We start from the raw sequence: 20,569 nt of genomic DNA on the forward strand, positions 1-20,569 counted from the left end.
AAGCCTCCAACTTCAGCTCAGGTCATGATCAAATGGTTTGTGAGTTCGAGCCCCATGTTGGGCTCTCTGCTGACAGCTCAGAGCCTAGAGCCTGCTTTGGATTTTGTGTCCCCTTCTCTCTCTACTCCTCCCCTGCTCACTCTCTTTCTCTGTCTCAAAAATGAATAAACATTAAAAAAAGAGAAGAAAAGAAATGTGTAAAGTAGAAAATGAAACTTTCCCGTAGCACCTCCCATTCTCCGAGATAACCATTGATGACTTTTTAGATTTTAGTATGCCATGTGCTAGATATATTTAAGAGTCACATGCATTTATTTGTTTGTTTGTTTTTGTAATGAAAATAAGATAATATAAATACCCCTACAACTTGTATATTTCACTTAATACTTTTATCTAGGACATATTTATCCACTCATGTATATATATTTCTTTTTTTTTTAACAGCTATAAAATATTTTATAGTATGGTTATACTATGATTTAAGCAACTCTTCTATTGACATTCAGGGTTTTTTTGCCCATTTTTTACAATTGCAAAAAATGCTGCAATGAACATTTTTTTCTATATATTTTTGTGTACTTGTATAAGAATCTCTGCAGGATTAATTCTTAAAAACATATTGCTAGGTTAAAGGGTATACACATTTAAATTTTAATAAGTGCAGTTACCTTGCCCTTTTACAAGGCCTACTTATACTTCCATCAGTATTATATAAGACGCTGTTACTAACACATGGCATTCTCAATCTTTCCGGTCTTTGCCAATCTGACAGGGGAAAGTAGTGCTAATTGTTGCTTAGTTTGCATTTCTCTATTCATTAGCTAGGTTGGATGTGTTATTTATATACTTTTTGGTCATTTATGTTTCTTCTTTAAGTTTGCTCTTTTTTTTTTATTGGACTGTTCATTATTTTCTCATTGGCTTGTACATGTTCTGGATCATCTTGACCATCTTATGATTTCTGGGGTTTAGGAGCCAAGTGAGAAGAAGGTACCTCTGGACATGTCATTGTTCCTCAAGCTCCAGAAGCGGGTCACAGAGCTGGAGCAGGAGAAGCAGGTGATGCAGGATGAGCTGGACCGCAAGGAGGAGCAGGTGCTCCGCAGCAAAGCAAAGGTGTGCAGTGCTCCTGCAGCCCAGGGCTAAGGGCAAATTGAGCTCTGAGCCTGGGACTTTATGTGCAAGTCTGCAATCTCTTCTTTAATGGAAACCCTGCCCAGAAGTACTTTATCTAAGCAGAATTTGGTTCATTTAGTGAGGGCTCAACTCTCCTCACTATTTTCTGTGGAGCAAGGAAATATTCTGGGTAAAAATGTGACAATTAAAATATAACTACTTATTTATAAAGTTTTTAACTTTACATTTTCCCTAGGAAGAAGAAAGACCACAAATTAGAGGCGCAGAACTGGAATATGAGTCACTCAAGGTAATGGGAAGTTACTGCTCAAGGCTTTGAATATCTTGTTTTGGCAAGTAATCTGCTCAGAGCTTCTGTTTTTCTTAGAGAATGTCCTTAAGGGCACCAGAAGTCCTAGCTTCAACCTTATTCAGGCCTTACTTCTAGCCTTGTGTTGTTTCTTTTTGTAGATTCTATTTCACATAAGCTAGAATTGAGTCCAAGCAGATCAGGAGCAGTAGCTGCCATTTGAGGCTATGGATTCTAGCATCAGACTGCGTGGGTTCAAATGCCAGATCTGCCACTATATGGCTGTGTATAAGTGATGTATCTTTTCTGTGCCTCACTTTTCTCATCTATAAAATGGAGATAATGGTAATATTTATATTATAAGACTGTCTGAAGATTATGTGAAGTAATCCAGTAAACTGCTTAGGATAATGCCCAGCACATAGTAAGTACCCAGTGAATGTTGGTTGCTATCATTACTATCATCATTTTTAAATGCCTATACTTTATGTATTAGCTCTAATTCTTACAGTAATCTTAGAGCTAATATGTACTTTAGTATGAAAAGTATATATTATGTAAAGTACATATTAGCTCTAATTCTTAGAATAATACTGCAAGTGAGTATTTTAGTTCCCATTTTACAGATGAGAAAATTGAGGCTAAGAGATATAAATAACTTCCCTGAGATCACCCCACTAGAAACCAACAGGAACAGGATTTGAACATAGTTATCTTTGGCTCCAAATTCCGTACTCTAACCACCAAACCCCACTGAAACTACGTATTTGTAGAGGAAGATAACTAGGTATTAGTTTGCTAGGTATTACAGTAGAAACATATTCTGTTTTATTTTTTAGAAACTGTTGCGAGAAGGAAAATGAAGGTAAAGAATTGTCTTCTTAATGGTTAAAGGCAATGTCTATCTAGCAGGCACTGTGTGTCCCAGAGCAGTTGAACACAAGAAAAGGCTCTGATTAAGAAGGAACAGGAGTTCTTAAAATACAAAGCATCTTGGGTAACCCAAGAGTTGAGATTTAAAACAAACAAGAGCGTATTTCTTGATAGAGGATAGATTGTACTTGGAGAGCCTGGCTGACTTAGTCGGCGAAGCCTGCGACTCTTGATCTTAGGGTCATAAGTTCGAGCCCCACAGTGGGGCTTTAATTAATTAAATTTACTTTACAGAGTTTACTTTAATTAATTAAAATTAATTAAATTAAATTAAAATCAGGGTAGGTTGTACTTCACTCAGCTCCTTCCTTTGCTTTCCAGAATCAGAACCTTGTTAGCCCTGTGAAGTTTGGGCTATCAGGCTATCAGCTATCAAAACACCCCTAGCTTTAACATTTTTTCTAGGTTATTAATCAGGTTATTAGTCTTAAATTTCTTTTTCTCAGACATTTTCTGCCTATGTTTATTTTTTACTGTTTTCTCCTCTTGTAAACTATATTCTAGAATAGTTAGAAAACTATAGCAAGGTTTATGATTATAACCAAAGCTAAGAATTAGAAAAGCCACAAAATAGCATAAGGAAACACATTATTTTAAAGCCTTTATATGTATTTGAGAATTCCTAGGGTCTCCCTAAACTGTCCTGAGGGTTTTTGCATTATTGTTTTTTTCAGTAATATTACTTCAATCTGGTCCTGATACGTTATTTCCTAATACTGTGATGTGGAACATAATTTACATTAGTAAGACCTGTCCTTTGTGGATTTGCAACTTCCTACAGCCCAGAACTGGTAGCTACTGCTTCCTTTTGAGGCTGCACATCTAGGTGTAGAGAATCCCTGCCCAGCCCACAGTTTCTTTAGTAGCCCTCCCCTTGAAGGCAGTTAGAGTTCTTCCACTGACCTTTAATAAACACTTTACTGATAATACCTCATATTTGCTTTACAGTTTGAAAAGTTTTTCCTACACTTTATCTTAGTCATTGTCACAACTTCTCAGATAAGGTATTTCCTTTTTAAAGGATGCTTAGAACATTTAAGAGATTTGCTATCAGGTGGGTAGAATCTGATCTTGAATACCAGACAGTAGGAAACTTTCTAAATACCCTAGATTCGTAGCATCATTTGTTTGAAAATTAATTCTTACCAAAAAAATGTAGTATTTTAAAATACCCTGAAGAGTAGGTGATGGGCATTGAAGAGAGCATCTTTTGGGATGAGCACTGGATATTGTATGGAAACCAATTTGACAATAAATTTCATATATAAAAAATAAATAATAAATAAATAAGCAAACGTTAAAAAAATAAAATAAAATACCCTGAAGAACCCTTTTGCCCTTTCTAAATTATAAAATGAATAAATCTACTGTTCCTTCAGTAATAGCACTACTTGTGACAGTACTTATGTTTTCAAAGAGAAAAAAGGGTGGCAGCAAAGAGTCATCTCTATTATCCTGACTCTTTTGCCTTTTGTACCCTTTGTCTAAAGGACTAACTCACAATATGGGTCATATAAGACAAGGATCATATGGGATGGGATGGCACAGGCCCATGGAAAGTAGGATTGTCATCTCCAGATCACACAAAAATGGACAAATAAAGACATTCTGTGGTATGTTAAAAATGGGGCCCAGATCATAAAGTTCCCAGGGATTAGCTTGGTATTTCTCAAAATGTGCTCCCTGGGCCAGCAGCATCAACATCACCTGGTGACTTGTTGGAGGTGCATATTTGTGGATCTCACACCCCAGGGGTGTGAATCAGAAACCCCAAGGGTGAGGCCACACAATCTGTTCTTTAGGTGATTCTGATGCACTGTAAGGTTTGGGAAGCACAGCATCAGATCTTAGTGTCCAAGTAAAGACATTCATATTTTCTCTTGTAGAAAGGAGCAATATGAATCTGATTACCAGGTGATGGGAGACTGGGGATAGGAAGGCTCATTCATTTTCACTTAAGAATAGATTACATCATGAAAGAAAGCATTATATATTCTATAGTAGAAAAAAAAGACTATAAATTGTTTTACTGTAACATGTTGACAGGTTTGGTATGGTGCTACAAACCCAAGGTAGCTGCTCTGGAAGAAACAATAAAATATTTTGTCTTTGACACCCAGAACTGTCTCATTTCCACTGTCGTAAGGCCTTATGTGATGTGCTAAACAAGGCAGCATGGTGCTTTCAAATACCTGTCTGCTTTACTCTTTCCCAGCCAGTATCCTGAGACATTTGTATTTCAGTGTCAGAACGCTACTCTGGGCTGCCATTGCCATTGTTTGAGTGTGCAGAGGGCAATGCTAACTGGTAGCATGGGGATGGCTGGTAGTATGTGAAAGTATGGAGGGGGTAAAGGATGAGTGTGGCCATCTGGATGGTGGAAGGAAGAGGTGACCCATCCCTTCCTCCCACCCTCCCAGGACTTCTGCCAGCAACTTCACAAGCCTGTTACACACATGTCAGTGAAGTTTGAAAAATACACTATTTGTTGTCATCAAAGCAGTGAATGGAATTTTGTTAGTTTAAATGATATGGTAATTTCTTTTATTAGAAGTTGAAAGTCTAAGATTTCAATGCTCTTTCCATTCTGCTTTACAAAGGAAATAAGAGGATGCTACTTAAGATTTCAGGGTTCTATTCATCTGAACCTTCTGTGAGCAGGAGTACTGCTGGGAACAGGGCCAGCCCAGGCTTCTGAAGGCTCTGTGGCACTCCCAGGTCAAAGCCCAGCGGCAGGAGCCCAGCCCTGTCTCTGGAACAGAGCCTGCCCACTTCCTGCAGGCACACTCCCACTGCAGCCCTGAGCTCCCACCAGCCCGTGTCCCGTGTCCCCAGTCCTCAGCTAACCCCACCAGGCCCCAATTCATTGGAAATAACCTGACCAGCTGCACCCTCATACCTGCCTTTATATTTACCTGCGAACAAAACCTGGGCTCTAAGAGGACTGGACTAAACTCACCCCTTGGGGCTCAGCAATCCCTCCAAGCCTGTGAACACTCCCTAGGCAGGCCCGGAATAAATGTGACTCTGGAATATGGTTTGATGAAGCAAACTACCATTCACCTTGCTAAATCCCTTTTGATGTCAGCTTTCTTAATTTGAAGAACAGAGTTCCCAGTAGAGCCTGGGAAGCCATTCACTAGGGTAACTCTTACAGTCTTTTCCAGCACAATTCTACCATCTTGGGCGAAGAGAGAATTCCAGTGTAAAGTTGAGGATAACAGCAATGAACTATTCTTTGTCTCTTCATACAGCGCCAAGAGCTTGAATCAGAAAACAAAAAACTGAAAAATGAGCTAAATGAGTTACGCAAGGCACTTAGTGAGAAAAGTGCCCCAGAGGTGACCGCTCCAGGTGCACCAGCCTACCGTGTCCTCATGGAGCAGCTGACCTCTGTGAGTGAGGAGCTCGATGTCCGCAAGGAGGAAGTCCTCATCTTGAGATCTCAGCTGGTGAGCCAGAAGGAGGCTATCCAACCCAAGGTAAGCATGAGCAAGTGACCAAAGTGGATGTCTGGGAACAAGCCTCTTTCTTTCTATCCTTTTCCTCCAGTTTATAATGAAGCAAACACTTAGGAGCATTTTTAGTCTAATTAGCATTTAGTCTAAAGGATGTTGTCATTTTTTTAAAAATCTAAATGTTGCTTTAAAACTGTTGAAAATGCCAATTAAAGTGAGCAAAAAATAAATGAAATCCCAAGTGATCTTCCAAGTTTCATTTCTCATAAGCAAAGGGCTTTTAAAATTAATCTTGAAGTAGTAATCTGGCCATGATAAATGTTGATCAGAAGTAAAATTTGGAGTGCCTGGCTGGCTCAGTCAGAAGAGCATGTGACTCTTGGTTTCAGGTTCGTGAGTTTAAGCCCCATGCTGGGTGTACAGATTACTTAAATGAATAAATAAGAAATAAGATTTTACTCTTTTTTTTAAGTACATAAATCCATAAATTGTCTTGCTGTGGGAAGGTATTAAATATGAATTTAAAATTAGTTGAAAATTAGTTTAAAATTGTTGAAAATCGCCCTTTTAACTGGAAAGATAACATATAAAAGGCTTAGAAATGAGATCATTGAGTAGAAGTTCCATGGAGATGATTTCTGCTCACTTCAGGGAATTCTGTCTAATAGGGTGAGCTGTCCCAAACCGGGGGCTGGGCGGGGGGGGGGGGGGGGGGGGGATGGGTGGCAGGTGAGAGGGGCTGCGTGTAGTGATTCCACAGAAAGGACCCATGCCAGAGGGTATACATGGCCCTTCAAAGTCATTGCTGTGAAGCCTCAGGTAATTTGAGACCCAGTGCTGTCATGTGTTGGTGAAAGATGGGCCTTTTTGTCATTTGCCATCAGAGGGACTCTGGGTAATCATCTTAAAACCTAGCCTGTGTCCCTGCCCATGTTCATGCAGCAAACAAAATGTTACCAAGAATTAGACAATCAAGTAATCCAGCTACATGACATACCATATAATAAATTAACTGGAAGATCTCAGAGTAATGGTAGTTCTGCATGGTGGTTAAAATACTGACTCTGGCACATAACATTTGGGTTTAAGAAAGGCAGATCGTACCTGAGAGATCAACACTGATCCAGAAAATATCAAATTCTGAAAACAAGATATTTGTGACCAAATAATTTGGGAGGGAAAAAACATCCCAGCCATAAATAGAGTTATATAAAGAAATGGGCTTTCTTATTTTACAACAAATCACAAACCATTCAGTCTGAAATGAGAAGATCCTGACAGGGGAATCTTTCCTTTGACCTGGCCCTATACGTCTCACCTTCTCTGTGTCAGTTTGGTTCCCATGACTACCACTGTGGTTGGGCCTTGAGATACAAGCCTGTCTCTGCACACTAGCTGGAGCAGAGTCCAAAATCACAACTCCTCTCTCTAGTTCTTTGGTGACAAAGTGGTATTCTAACAAGAAACTTTAGCTAAAGTTAAGGGAAAGGAAAAGAAAAATGAACCAAGGGACATGAAAACAACCTAGCTAACAGAGCACATAGTTCTGGTATCACACATCCTCACTTACCCAGCTCACAACTACTCTCTAGCCCCTAATGGGATGGCCCTGTCTCCAACTCTCAGGCCCCTGCTCTCCAATTCCCAGCCTACACATGGCAGCAGCTTCTTCTTTGTTTAGAAAAATGCCTGTGACACAGATAAAGACTTTTCAAACCCATGGCTGTCGCACTCAGTTTCCAGTTGCAGAGACTCATTTCACAACTCCTTTGCAGGGCAGTAGTGAGTGACATCCAGTGAGCTAGGTGATAATCCAGCCCAGCCATGTCTAGTTTATCTGCTTCACCCCCAAGTATTCTGGGAGGCTTCACTTGGACGAATGACTCCTATCAGAGCATTACCATAACTCTCACAGACCTAGGATAAGAATTTCACCCCTACACATTAACAGGAGGGTCATTTTCTCACATACTCACAAATGCCCTACAATTAGAAAAACCAAAACAACTCAAATAGGATTTCAAGCAGTTTTTCCTGAGAAGTGAGAACTATCACATATGTATATGCTAATGTCCACCTCATGCCAGTTCCATGAATACTAATTTATTTACAGAGTTGGTTTTAGGAGAGACAACTCATGGGTTTATTTTACAGTTAGCTTTGCTCTGTTATGATGGTGCTCATTGATGGGGTTTATTTATGGAACTAAGGGCTTATTGTTTTCTCCATTTGTTCTTTGTGCTTGCTGGCTTGTGATTTTCAGGATGACAAGGTAATTACAAAATTAAAAAAAAATTTAATAAATACCTTATTTGACCCTAAGTTTTATTTCCCCAATATATGCAATTAATGCTTCTGGCCACCAAGTCTGTTTTGATATTTACAAATTAATTTTCTATTTGACCCTTACATGTGTGAGAAGTCAGTGGAAAAATGATGTAGTAGGCTCCAGTCTGGACAACAGAGAGGTCTCCGCGGCTTCTAATTCAGAGTCGGCTCTCTGACTCACTATAGTAGTTATGGTAGGCCATCCACAAGCATGGGGGCTTGGGATGGGAGTCCTGTAACTTGGAGCACACCGAAAAGCTCAGTGTGTCCTGCACTCTTGTCTCGAAGCTCTCGGTTTGTTGGCCAAGGGTGAGAAAGAGCCTCAGGAATGGAGTACAGCCTTCCTGGGAAGGGTAGGATTTTCCTACATGGTGCAACCCTTTCTGAACTTCCGGTCACTGGCTTGAGGGGAGACAAACTTTGAGCAGTGAGTCAGGGATTTCCTAACACTTGTGGTCCAAGTCTGATCCCATGCCCCAACCACCACTTCTTAGCTAAGATGGACCAGCTGAGGGAAGGACTGGCTGCTTACTACCAGGAAAGCAGCCTATCAAGAAGTTTATCTTTCCTTTACATTAGTTAATAGGATCAAGTTACCTAATTTACTGAAAGTTTAAAACTACATCATATAGGTGTTCAGATATCAGAGAAAACATGTAGCGTCATTTAATATAGGGATTGGGTCTTTCAGAGTTGCTACCTAAATGTCAAAAATCTGAGTACAGCCCTTTGTAGAATAGAAAAATTTTCTTTCAGGGAAAGAGAAAAAAAGTTTTCTATGAAATATGTACTAAAATATTTAGAAATAATAGCTAAAGAAATGCTCTATGTGGTATTTATGGGAAAGATTTTTAAAATTCAGTAAAACATAAGCTCTTGTTAAAGTTCTTATCAGATTATATTTGGTCTTCTCTGAGGATGCATTTATAAACTTACAAAAAAGACAGCATTAGGAGGAAAGTAGGATTTTTTTGAAGTATGTTTCTTAGCAAGATCTGGTCTTGAACTTAGAACTGGTCTCTAAGATCATGGTATTCGAAATGTATTCTATTAAGTCCACTTCATTGGGAGACCTTGCTTTAGAGCAAACATTGACTAACAGATCAGACATATACTATTTAGACCAATAGGATGGTCCCCTCTGTTCTAAAGTGTATTATTCTCTAGAAGCCAGAGAACAATAGTTCTTAGTCTATTCTTGCCCTGATTTAGGAGAGACAGAGAGTAGCCAAGTAGAAGCAAGATGTGGAAATTGCATTGGTTGTCAGACAGATTAGACTAAAAAGGAAAAATAAAAAATGAATTAAAAATGTTGGCAGAAAAGTGCTTTTTATACAAAATCATTAGTAATGCTGACCTGCTAGATATGTATTTCAAAAACTTATGTACCATACTATAATGTAACAGACAGAAAAAGAGTTAGTTGAATAACAGCAGATGGTAGATATTTACAGGGAGCTAAATCATTCCCATTTATATATATTTAAATATGTGAGAAAAAACTTCTAATTTTACTAAAGCGTATCATCCACTTTTTTGTACTGAGCTTTTAATGGAAAGATGAGGTTTATGTCAAACTTTACAGTGTTTTACTGGGGCATTTATTTTATTATAACTAGATGGCAAGTAGTAGAAAGAATAGTTTTGGTCTTTGTCCATTCAGTGTTGCTTGGTGTTTTTACCTAGTTATTGTTGTAATACTTTATGTATACTTGGAAATATATCTATATCTTTATATATTAAGTATACATATACTTAATATATATATACACACTTTGAAATATATATATTTGTGTTATTATATAGCATTAGAACAATTATCAGGCAAGGACACTAAAGAGCTATTTAATGAAATATATATATATATACACACACACACATATATATATTTTTACACATCATGTAAAATACACACAGCCCATCAGTGATTTTATTTACAGGACACTGGTGCTCTAGACTCTCACCACCTTTGTAGTAGAGCAATAGGGATTTTCAAGAGAGGGACTGAAGGTGTCTCTTGCTCTTAGCTACCTGTGCCAGACCCTCCTCTGTAGTTGCACGGGGCCAGGCCTGGCACTCTGGTGGGACCAGGAGCTCTGGGGGAACACATAAATCCTCTCTTCTGGAGGAAAGAGCAATGTTGTGTGTGGTCTAAAGCTTTTGAATTGACTGTTAATGTGGAAATGTGTCATTTCCCCCTTCAGAATACAATGACAGATTCCACAATACTTTTGGAAGATGTGCAAAAAATGAAAGATAAAGGTGAAATAGCACAAGCATACATTGGTTTGAAAGAAACAAACAGGTAAGCCTATTTTCTTTTTATTCATTTTGGTTTAATCATAGTCATGTGTATCTTTGTCTTTAAGCCAGTCTTTTGTACAGTAAGTCAAAGTGTTTATATAGACATCATCTGACCTTTATTAGACACCATCTGACCTTCAGAGGGAATTCAAGGTTTCTAATAAATTCCTCATTAAAATCTCACTTATAATATTGAGGTAGCATTATTGATGAGAGGGATCAAGGGGAATGAATGTTCTTTACATCAAGGGATGATATTTCTGTATTATTTAGGGTCTTAGCCTTGAGAGGAAAACCAATTGCTCACTGTTGGACTGTCTTGGGTAGTCACTTTCATATTTTGTGCAGGATGGTTGGTTATTTGTAAAGGTTTATAGGGGCAACTTTAGCTTTCGGTAATTGAAATTCAGAGTGGAGAGAAGTGAGGAAGTATCTGGAATCATATCAGTGTTGGCCATATCATTCTACAAGAGTACTTGGATGGGACCCTGATATTTAAGACCAAGTATTTGTCACATTTCCTAAGGTGTTTTGAGAAAATCCTAACTCTGATTTTATCTTATTTACCACAAACACAAGTGAAGTTATAGATGGCACTTAGCACCAAGAGCTTTGGGTAGTCTGACTGAAGGTACAGGATTTGCACAGCCACTAAATGATGAAACTTTACTAAAGACTTCCCCTGTAGCTGAGGTTATCACAGAGTGAAGTCTCATCTCTGCAATTCCTTCAGCCTTCCTACCACCCCCACTTCCCAACAGAGCCTCTTTGCCTTTGAACTCTGAACTTACAGGCTACATGCTTAACATGGCCCGTGATGATCACAGAGAAAGATGATTCTGGGGATTTGTGTTACAAGTGTGCAGTCTAAGTCTCCTGCTGTGTCATATCAGGGCTAGTATACAGAAATACTTTACAGACTAAAGAATATTGCCATACAAAATTTAAGGTACTATTCTTGTTTTATGGGTAAGAATGGAGAATGCTTAAAAAGTATTGGATTAAACTTAAATTTTAATTTATGACATAAAGTATAAGCATAACTTCTATGTAAGAATGTGTTAGTATAGAAAGAGCTATATTACACTGTCCACCCATCCACTCTGCTATTCAATCACCAAATATGTATTGCATGCCAGTTTCATGTTAGGCCTTGTGTCACACACTGGGAATATAGCAGTAAGGAAGATAAATGTAGTTCTTGCTTTCACAGAGTTTGTAGGCTGTTGGGGAGATAGCCAAGACAATATGGACATCACTCCAATGACAGTCAAAGTTGTTGAAATGTTTTAAGTAGGAGAATGATATGATATTGGAATTTTAGAAAGCTAGCCCTGGCTTTTATGTTAGAGAACAGATTATAGTAGAAAGAGATTGAAGGCATAAAGACTAGTTAGGAAGCTATTACTGTAATTAAATGACTGATTACAGTGACTATGATGTGATTGGTGGCAGTTGAGATTGAAAGGGGACACTTTGAAAGATACATAAGATGAAGTCAGTAAATCTTGTGGCTTGGATGTGTGGGTGAGGGATAGGGAATTATAGAGGGTGGCTGTCAAGTGTCTGCTTGGATACTTGGTTGGATGTGGTGATGCCATTTCATGATCCTGGGTCTGTGGTGTGGGGAAGTTCAGGGCGGAGATGACCAGCAGATTTATAAGTAATGAATTTAAAGAGCTAGGAAGACATCTAAGGAGAGAAATCCATAGGCAGTTGAAAATATAGATCTGGAATAGGAGAGGTATATAGACTGAGATACAAATTTTGAAGTCATCAGCATATAATAATATAATTGCGACCATGAAAGTGGATAAACTCTCCAAGGGGAGATGGTAAACAGAAGAGCATTCTCTGGCCTGTGCTTTATGTACACACCATATAAAGAGAAGTCTAGTAGGAAGAGTAAAAACCTGGACTCTGGAGTCAGATAGCCCTGGGCTCTGCTACTTGCCAGCTGTGTAACCTCCACAGGTATCTTATTTCTAAGACTCAGTGTCTCCCTTTGCAGTGTCGCAAATGATACATGATGGGTTACTAGGAGAACTAAATGAAATCATACACGTGGAAGGATGTAGGACAGTATCTGATGGCAAATACCCCAAAATATTATTTTTATACTCCAGGTAGAAAAAAACCTGTACTTGACTTTGTCATTATTATTTATTATTTATACATACTTTTATTAAAATGTGTCACATCTCTAAAAGAAAAGCAGTTTCTCCAGATCTTAACGTTAATTTTTGACACAAAAAATCTTTTTAAAAATCATGTCATAAAAGCTGAGAACTTTGGACATATACTTATTTATAAGTTACCCCTATAAGAATTTCTTAAGACAGTTTTAAAAATAGGAAAGCAGATTTTATTAAGTGAAAACCAGTTTCTACTTAGAAGACTTAAAGCTTCATTCATTTTGAAATGGATTGTGAAGATTGCCCCATGAAGACAGTAGCTGAAGTTTTTGTTCTATGTGTGTGTGATTGTCATGCTTGGTCTCTAATATAATATGTGACATATAAGATCACTCTGCTAGCTGAATAAAATGTTAAAAACAGAACCTCTTTCTCACCTTTTCATTCATTTCAGATTTTGCAGAAAAAGTACTTCTCACTCCTTGATTATATTTTGTTTTACTTTCTACCCATTGACATGTGATGTTACATGTTACCCATTTTTTAAAAAATTAACCAAAAATAATTTTTGTGATAATGTCTTAAAGTCATTTGTAATTAATAAAAAAAGTCTCATTGACTTAATTAAATATTGGAATACCATGTGCTGCTCTTGTCCATCATCATCTCATGACCGTCCTGTATCCCTTTGTGTTTTGCATTGTTGTTCCTTTTGCATGGAAGATCACCTGCTATGGATTGCCATGAGTTGAATGAGGATGGAGAGCTGTGGCTGGTTTATGAAGGGTTAAAACAAGCCAACAGGTTATATTTGCCTCTTCAAAATGGAATGTTATTAATTTGTTGTTTCTCTTACTAACAGTGTCTTCCTGACTTTAACTTCTATGTTTCTTATACATTAATTGTCTTCCTGGGTAAATTTCAGCAAAACTTAGAACATTCAGCCAACACCTTCTTAAAAATCTTCTCCACTAAGGGATGCAATTAAAGCTGAAATGGATTGATAGTGAATATAGGAATTGCGGGCCATAAGTGAAGGATCTTTCTTTCACACACTAAAATTTGTGAATCTCCCAGTAGGAGTTGGAAAAAAGACAAAACCTTTCAACTAGAGCCCAAATTACCATGGGAGAGATTAATACCTATTACTTAGTGGTTTCTTGTTTGGAATAATGACTAATCTAAAGGACATAAGTACCTGTGGCAATGAGACTGTGCGGTCTTCTATATTAGTACCATGCTGCCTAACAGCAGTGTTGAGTGCATAATTTGGCCTTCTATGTGATTCTTGTGAAATTCAGATATGTGAGACCACAAATCAGGGGGGTCTCTTGCATTGCTGAAGTTCAAAATAATTACCTAAACTCAACACATTACATGTGTTTAGGGGAAAGCAAATAAAATTGAAACAACAGCAGCTTTCTAACATAGACATTCATCTGCTCTAGGGATATTTGTATTTTTAAAATCTCATAAAAATACCACGTTAGTAATTACATTTTTAAAATACTTAACTTCTTTTTCAAGGACTTCCTGTTTATTCTGCTTTGTTTGTTCTAACCACAAGCCATCATTATTAACTTTGTGGTGTTATTCAGATTCCTTTGAAATTTTATAATTACTAGATATTTTCAGTCTGTTGTTAACAATTTGCTTGCAATGGCATCACTAACTTTTGCCCAGCAGTTGATAACAAAGGGGATTAGGATAAAAGGACGTCATTTCTTTCTTTGTGTTAGTTAATTTGTAACCATAACTTGGTTCTGTGTTTGGAAAAGGGGTGGATGTAGGAGTGGGGGTGCATGGTAAATGGGGGGTGCTGATATTCTCACCACCAACACCCTGCTCTACTTACAGGCACAGCTGACTTGCATGCTTGCTCAGAGAATCAGTAACCACTTTGTTCATCCTATTAACATCTCTGTTCTAAAACCATGTCTTGTTAGGATTCTGTTATTGATATGGAAGTTTATGGGGGAGAGAGAAGATGACAAATTTAAAATGCATGTATATGAAGTTTTAGAACGATCTGCATTTGGGAAAATCTGTATATATTTCAGAGTCACACTCGAGCCTTTCTGTCCTTCAGAGATAAGAGTAGAAAGTAGAAATGGGACCCTGGGCACACTCTCTGCCTGAAATTAGTAACACTGAAATTCTTAAAGGCATATTTAATTAGATTGGAAGTTTGTAATCTTGCCCTCTGCAGTGTAGAGTTACTCTGTGACAAAGGTATTCTTTGCCAACTTAAATGCTAGTTTGTAAATGTTGTAAACCAGATTAAAGCTGTGTCTTTTAAATTGATTATTTTAGTCATCATTTCTTATAAACTTTTCAAAAGAGCTTAAACTTTTCTATTTGTTAGAGCCTTTGAAGATGATATATTTGTAGCAGGGTCCACAATTCAGAAAGACACAAATATGAGAGCGCTTGTTTCCGTTGCTGGCCCTTGTTTGAGCTTCTTGACTTGAATGAAATCAGAAGTTACACAAACATTAAAGATTCCCCACTCTTCCTGCCCTTGCAAGTGAGCACAAAGTGTCACACCCACCGAGCAGAGACTCAGGTGTCCTCTCCCTTTTCAACCTGTGTGGCTTCTCCTCAGGCTCCTGGAATCCCAGCTCCAGTCACAGAAGAGGAGCCACGAGAATGAGGCTGAAGCCCTGCGTGGAGAGATCCAGAGCCTGAAGGAGGAGAACAATCGGCAGCAGCAGCTGCTGGCGCAGAACCTGCAGCTGCCCCCGGAGGCCCGCATCGAGGCCAGCCTGCAACACGAGATCACCAGGTTGACCAACGAAAATTTGGTAAGGAGAGGCGCCCAGGTCCGTGCATTCTTAGTAGGCAGTGCTTGGCCCTCCAGCACGGTCCTAGTTTCTTTTTGATCAAACACATCCTTTTTGACTGGGAGAGACTCACTGCCTCACACATGATACCCTCTTTCTCTAGCAGAGATGGAGTAAGGAAAATGTGATTGTGTTGGTAGAAATGAAAAAGGCACGTGCACAGGTTGTGTTTCTACAGAAGGCTCTGGCGTGTCTGAGCATTCTTAGACCTAGCTTGGAGGGTCTGGGAGATATCCCCTGACTGTGTGCTGGGCTTTTGCTATCCTTGAGAACTCAGGTGACCTGCTTTCTCCACTTCAGCTTCAGACCCTGCCATTATAAGGAGGTTGTTATGTGGTTGTCACAGTAGAGACCAGGAACAAGCTCTTTTGACCTTTGGTCCCTAGGCAGCCACGAAGGCCATTCCTGCCTCCATCTCTAGCAGACAGGTGGGGTTGGAGTGACGGTCAGGAAAGGTGGTTGGCAGAACGAAGCAGGGGCTTTTGGTGGACATTGGATAGCGTCAGCATACCTGACCCCAGGTCAGGGTGCAGGGACATCAGGATTCAAGTTTATACATTTTTTATTCTAACAGAAGTGCAATGAATTTTTTTTTTTCTCTTGCCAGATTCTGAGTGCTGGCACAGAGTCCAAGTTATTTCTTATTCCTTTTTTTTCCTCTTTCTTTCTTTTACAGGAAATATTTTCTAAAATATTTCCGTCACAAAATAACTTATTACAGATTTTTTAAACCTACTTAAGTTTAATAAATATATTTATTAAATTAAAAGTCATTGAAAAGTTGTAGCTCCACATTTCTACATAAAATCTATATTGTAGTGTCAGCCTAGTTTTGAGAAAAGCTATTAAGAATTGGTAGTGACCGGTCTTTTTTGTTGTTGTTCAGGGTTTAATGACCTTTAATAAAAATAGTTTGGATTTTCTCTGCAGATTTAACAATCTGAATTACCACTCCAAAACTCCATTAGTGATCATTTATGTTACAAATAGTTTTCTAGTGTCATCTATTCACCCACCTTTTATTAAATTAGACACAAAACCTAAAAGTATTCTTCTCACTGTCTGTCCCTCTGAGGATAGCTTGCTGCATGAGGCTCTGTTGTGGGAATGGGAGAGGCAAGTGACAGCAGGTGTTGGACTCTTTCCAGAGTGACTGAAATATTACTAATTCGTGGGAGAAAGTATTCTGAATCATGGAATATTTTTTAAATGTCATTTTATTACTCTCAAGTGTATTGTTGCTTAAATTGAACTAACAGTGCTTGAATGCTTAAGTATTGATAAATATGCTAAATTATAATGATTCATCAGTGTATAAATTCTGTGCTTATGAATGATTATCTTAAAATACAAGGTGAAACCGTGAAATCAAGATGCTTCTGGATGGCACGTTCCCAGAGTCTTTTTTTTTTTTTTTTTTTTACTAAGTTGATTCACCATTTCTTTTGCAAGCTTGTCTGCAGGATGAATTTTCTTGGCAGTTTTTCATAGCTAATAGAAAAGTAAATCAAGCTTTCAAATTCTAAGGGGAAGAGACTAGTTAATGAGTTTCTCTGAGTTTTAGAAAAGCCTCCTCAAGTCAGCTGCTTCTCATACCTCACTCTGGAGAATGGTTTCAAACTTAAGTGTAGGGAATAATGCACTTTTCAAAACCATTATACAGTTTCTCATTCGTAATTGTGCATTTCTTTAGGAAACACTTGAGCAGAATAGTAAAGCAGCAGTGAGATCTAGGCTTAGTGTTCTTAGAAACCCGACCCTGCGTAACCCTCTTACCCACCTGCCTCCCAACACGAACACAAAGATGGCCTTTCTCCCTCCTCTTGGAAGCATACTCCACAGGCCTTCCCCATGCTGCCTTTCAGGGAAGGAGGGCACGCAGCTTCTCACCAGCCTTTACAACTTCAGACAAGAGTGCCACCTTGCCGTGATTCTCGCTTTCACTTCATTTGCCTTCTTGCCCTTGTCACTACTGCTGACAGTGGAAAAAAAAAAATAGAGCAACTTGTGAGCAGGTCTGAGGAGTGAAATAACAGCTTTATCTGAGGAATAATCGCCACTGCTCTGTTTACCTGCTAAATGATGATGCCTGAGCTGTGTCCTCTGAGCATGTGAAAATATATATGTATGTGTATATATATATATATATGCATATATATATATATATAATTAGAATCATCTATACTGGAAAGATCAGAAGGCAATGGCAGAGCCTTTCAAGAATATATACTTTAATTATTTGGGTTTTAAAAATATTTTTAAATTGATTTTGCTGAGAAGTTGAATTCCCCTCAAAGACACAGAGAAAAACAAATATCCATTGTGCCTGTTTTTTCAGTATTTTGAGGAATTATATGCAGATGACCCTAAGAAGTATCAATCATATCGGATTTCACTTTACAAGCGGATGATTGTATGTAAATTCGGAGTGCATTTCTGTTGTCTCCTTTGCTACTTGTAGCCTCTGTTATTGAACAGCACACTGCTGCCCGCCCCTCCTCAGGAATCTCTTCAAAAACCTTCACGAAACCTGTTTCTTCCCACAGCTGTCTCGTAGCCAGTGGTGTCACCTCTATCAGTGTCTTGCGTCCATTGTCACGTTGGATTTGTTATTAACACTAGGCTTACAGTGTGATGGAAGCAAAATGTGATTTGAAAGATAAAGTACAATCCAAGAAACACAAATGAACACTTTGAAATGTTAGCACCTGTTCCCTTTGACTCAATGGTCTACTATCTAAATCTGTGCTGTCTTAAACTGCAAAGGGAATGAGTATTTGTGTTTGTAAATACTTTTCTTCACCATAACCTGAATAATAACCACGGATATCACTGATTGACTTCTCCCCTAAGCTTCAAGTCTGCTGTTACCCATTTTCTTCTTACTTATTGATCTCTTAACTATGCCTGTGATCTGAGAATTCTGGATTAATTAGCCAGTCATCACAGACTTTTTTACCCCTTCCCCTTGAATGTACTGTGTTTTTTTTCTTTTCTTTTCTTTTTTTGGGGGGGCATGAAGCATTAGGAATTGCTCCCGTTTTTCTCTATGAGAAAAATTATATCACCTGTGAAATTTTACGTGTATGTTATGCCACATGCCACTCTTTATTCTTTCTCTGTGGTTATTTTTTCATCTTACCTTTTAATTCCCCAAACTTCTAAGTTATAGGACTAATTTTAGCATCTCCAAAGGGTGGGTCTCATAGAGACAGTGCTTCTCACACACAGGTGTCAAAAGCCCCAGCCTAAGTTCAACCATCCTTAAAACTTCCCACAGAACTTTTTGAGCATTCATCAAAATTTATTTTGCCTCTTCCCCCTTGAAAGAAAGCATTCCACTGGAAAAGCAGTACATTTTTTGAGCATTTAATTGTTTTACCTACATGGGGTCTACTGGAAAAGACTCCCCAGGGAGCCTGCTCTCCATCACGCTGTAAAGGATCTTATGGCAGTGTGTATTTTAACATTTGGCTTTTCTGGTAGCTGTATTTCCCATGCCTGCCAGTTTTAGCCAGGTGGTGGCTCCACCAGTGAGCTTTTCTGGAGCTTTTATGTAAAACTAACTGCTATTCCTGTGATTTTGTGTCTGCTTTCCTTCTCTGCCTTTTCGAAGGCCCATTTTGATTTTTCTGTTATATTTCTCATTTTAATCTTTAGGATTTGATGGAGCAACTTGAAAAACAAGACAAGACTGTTCGAAAACTGAAAAAACAACTGAAAGTATTTGCCAAAAAAATTGGTGAACTAGAAGGTATTTAAACATGATTTTATAACAGTTGCCAAATCTTGATTTTATATTTGTTATACTAGTGGTCTAACAGGTTTGCATGCAGTTATTAAGGATGGTATTAGACCAGCAAACTTGGCCTCCGTGGAGTGGAAATTTCCATTGCTAGGTAGGGAAAAATGTTCTTTTCATGGTAGTAGTAATTTGTGAAGAGCGAATTCATTCAACAAGCATCTAATGACTGTATTCTTTGCTCCAGACACTGTGCTTGGCAGTATAACATAGAGGTTAAGCGCATGGATTCTATAGCCAAGCTTCTTGGCATCAACTCCCAGCTCTTTTATTAGTCCTCTGATGTCGGGCAAGTTATTGAACCTCTCTATGCCTCAGTTTCCCCACTTGTTACATGGGAATTATCATGGCATCTATCTGACAGTTTGTGAAGATGAAATGAATTAATGTGTATAATGTATTTAGTGTATTTCCTGACACATAGCAAATGCTATATACAATTTTATTATTATTTTTACTGTTACTTCTAGTATTAGGGAAACTAAGATGAGTAAAATTAAGTCTGCATCTTCAAAGAATCTAATAGAGAAAATAAGAGAAGTAAATAAGGAAAAATGAATTATGATTATAAAGAAATAAAATTTCTTTAGGCGTTTCATGGTTTGTATATGACGATGGGAAAACACCTTGAAAAAATGATCAAATACAAGTTGTTATTATATACAAATGAATCTTGTCTTTTGGATCAGTATGCTTGTTCCTTCCCTAGGTATGTATCTAGGTGCCAGGGATATAGCAGTAAATGGAGGTAAAGCCAGGTTCTAAGCATATTCTAACAATGTTCTCGTTGTTCAAGAGATTTAGAGACCCTCTTTGGAATTGCCTTCAAACCTATGCGATTTTGACCAGAAATGATACTGTGCAGTCTGACTACCCATCTGTTCTCTCGGTGTCACTCTGCATAGTGTTTGCTTGGCTCAAAGGATGAAGAGTCCCCAACACTGGGAATGCTCAGAAGAGTCTACCATGTTAACTCTGTGTGGTTTTCCTTCTTTCAGCATTCCAGGTCTGTCCTGACTGTCCTTTCTGTTTGGTCTTCCTTCTTCTCTTGCTCAAGTCCCGGTCATCCTTTGAGACCAGAGTCAGATGTCACATCCCCAAGCGCAGCCTCTCCTGATCATGCAGGCAGGCTTTATGGCTCTGCCCTCTGTGTACCACGATGGCTCACATTTTTTGTGGTTTTCACAGTCGTACTTTTAGCAGTTTTCTGTTTAAATCACTGGCTTCCTCAATGGCCATGAGCTTCCTGAGCATAGGGACCACTTCTTATTTCTCCTTGTTTTCACAGCATTGAGCATAGTGTCTGACCCACGATAATCATTCCTTCAGTATTTGTTGAA

General features: G+C 38.4%; 1 protein-coding gene across 6 annotated transcripts in view; it reads left to right on the top strand.

Annotated features, from left to right (window-relative positions):
- MYO5A (myosin VA) overlaps positions 1–20,569 on the top strand; it is a 188,814-nt gene that overhangs the window by 151,107 nt on the left and 17,138 nt on the right. For 2 of the 6 annotated variants that reach the window (XM_060618497.3, XM_060618499.3), the window contains exons 26-33: positions 973–1,116; positions 1,373–1,426; positions 5,614–5,841; positions 10,350–10,450; positions 13,308–13,388; positions 15,190–15,388; positions 17,766–17,840; positions 19,088–19,181. In XM_060618497.3, the coding sequence (XP_060474480.2) occupies positions 973–1,116; positions 1,373–1,426; positions 5,614–5,841; positions 10,350–10,450; positions 13,308–13,388; positions 15,190–15,388; positions 17,766–17,840; positions 19,088–19,181 (976 nt within the window). The remainder of the gene's footprint in view (positions 1–972; positions 1,117–1,372; positions 1,427–5,613; positions 5,842–10,349; positions 10,451–13,307; positions 13,389–15,189; positions 15,389–17,765; positions 17,841–19,087; positions 19,182–20,569) is intronic. The other 4 variants (XM_060618501.3, XM_078448624.2, XM_060618500.3 and 1 more) reach the window with 3 other exon arrangements.

Source organism: Panthera onca, chromosome B3 (assembly GCF_046562875.1).
Source record: "Panthera onca isolate mPanOnc1 chromosome B3, mPanOnc1 haplotype 2, whole genome shotgun sequence".
NCBI classification, from domain to species: domain Eukaryota; kingdom Metazoa; phylum Chordata; class Mammalia; order Carnivora; family Felidae; genus Panthera; species Panthera onca.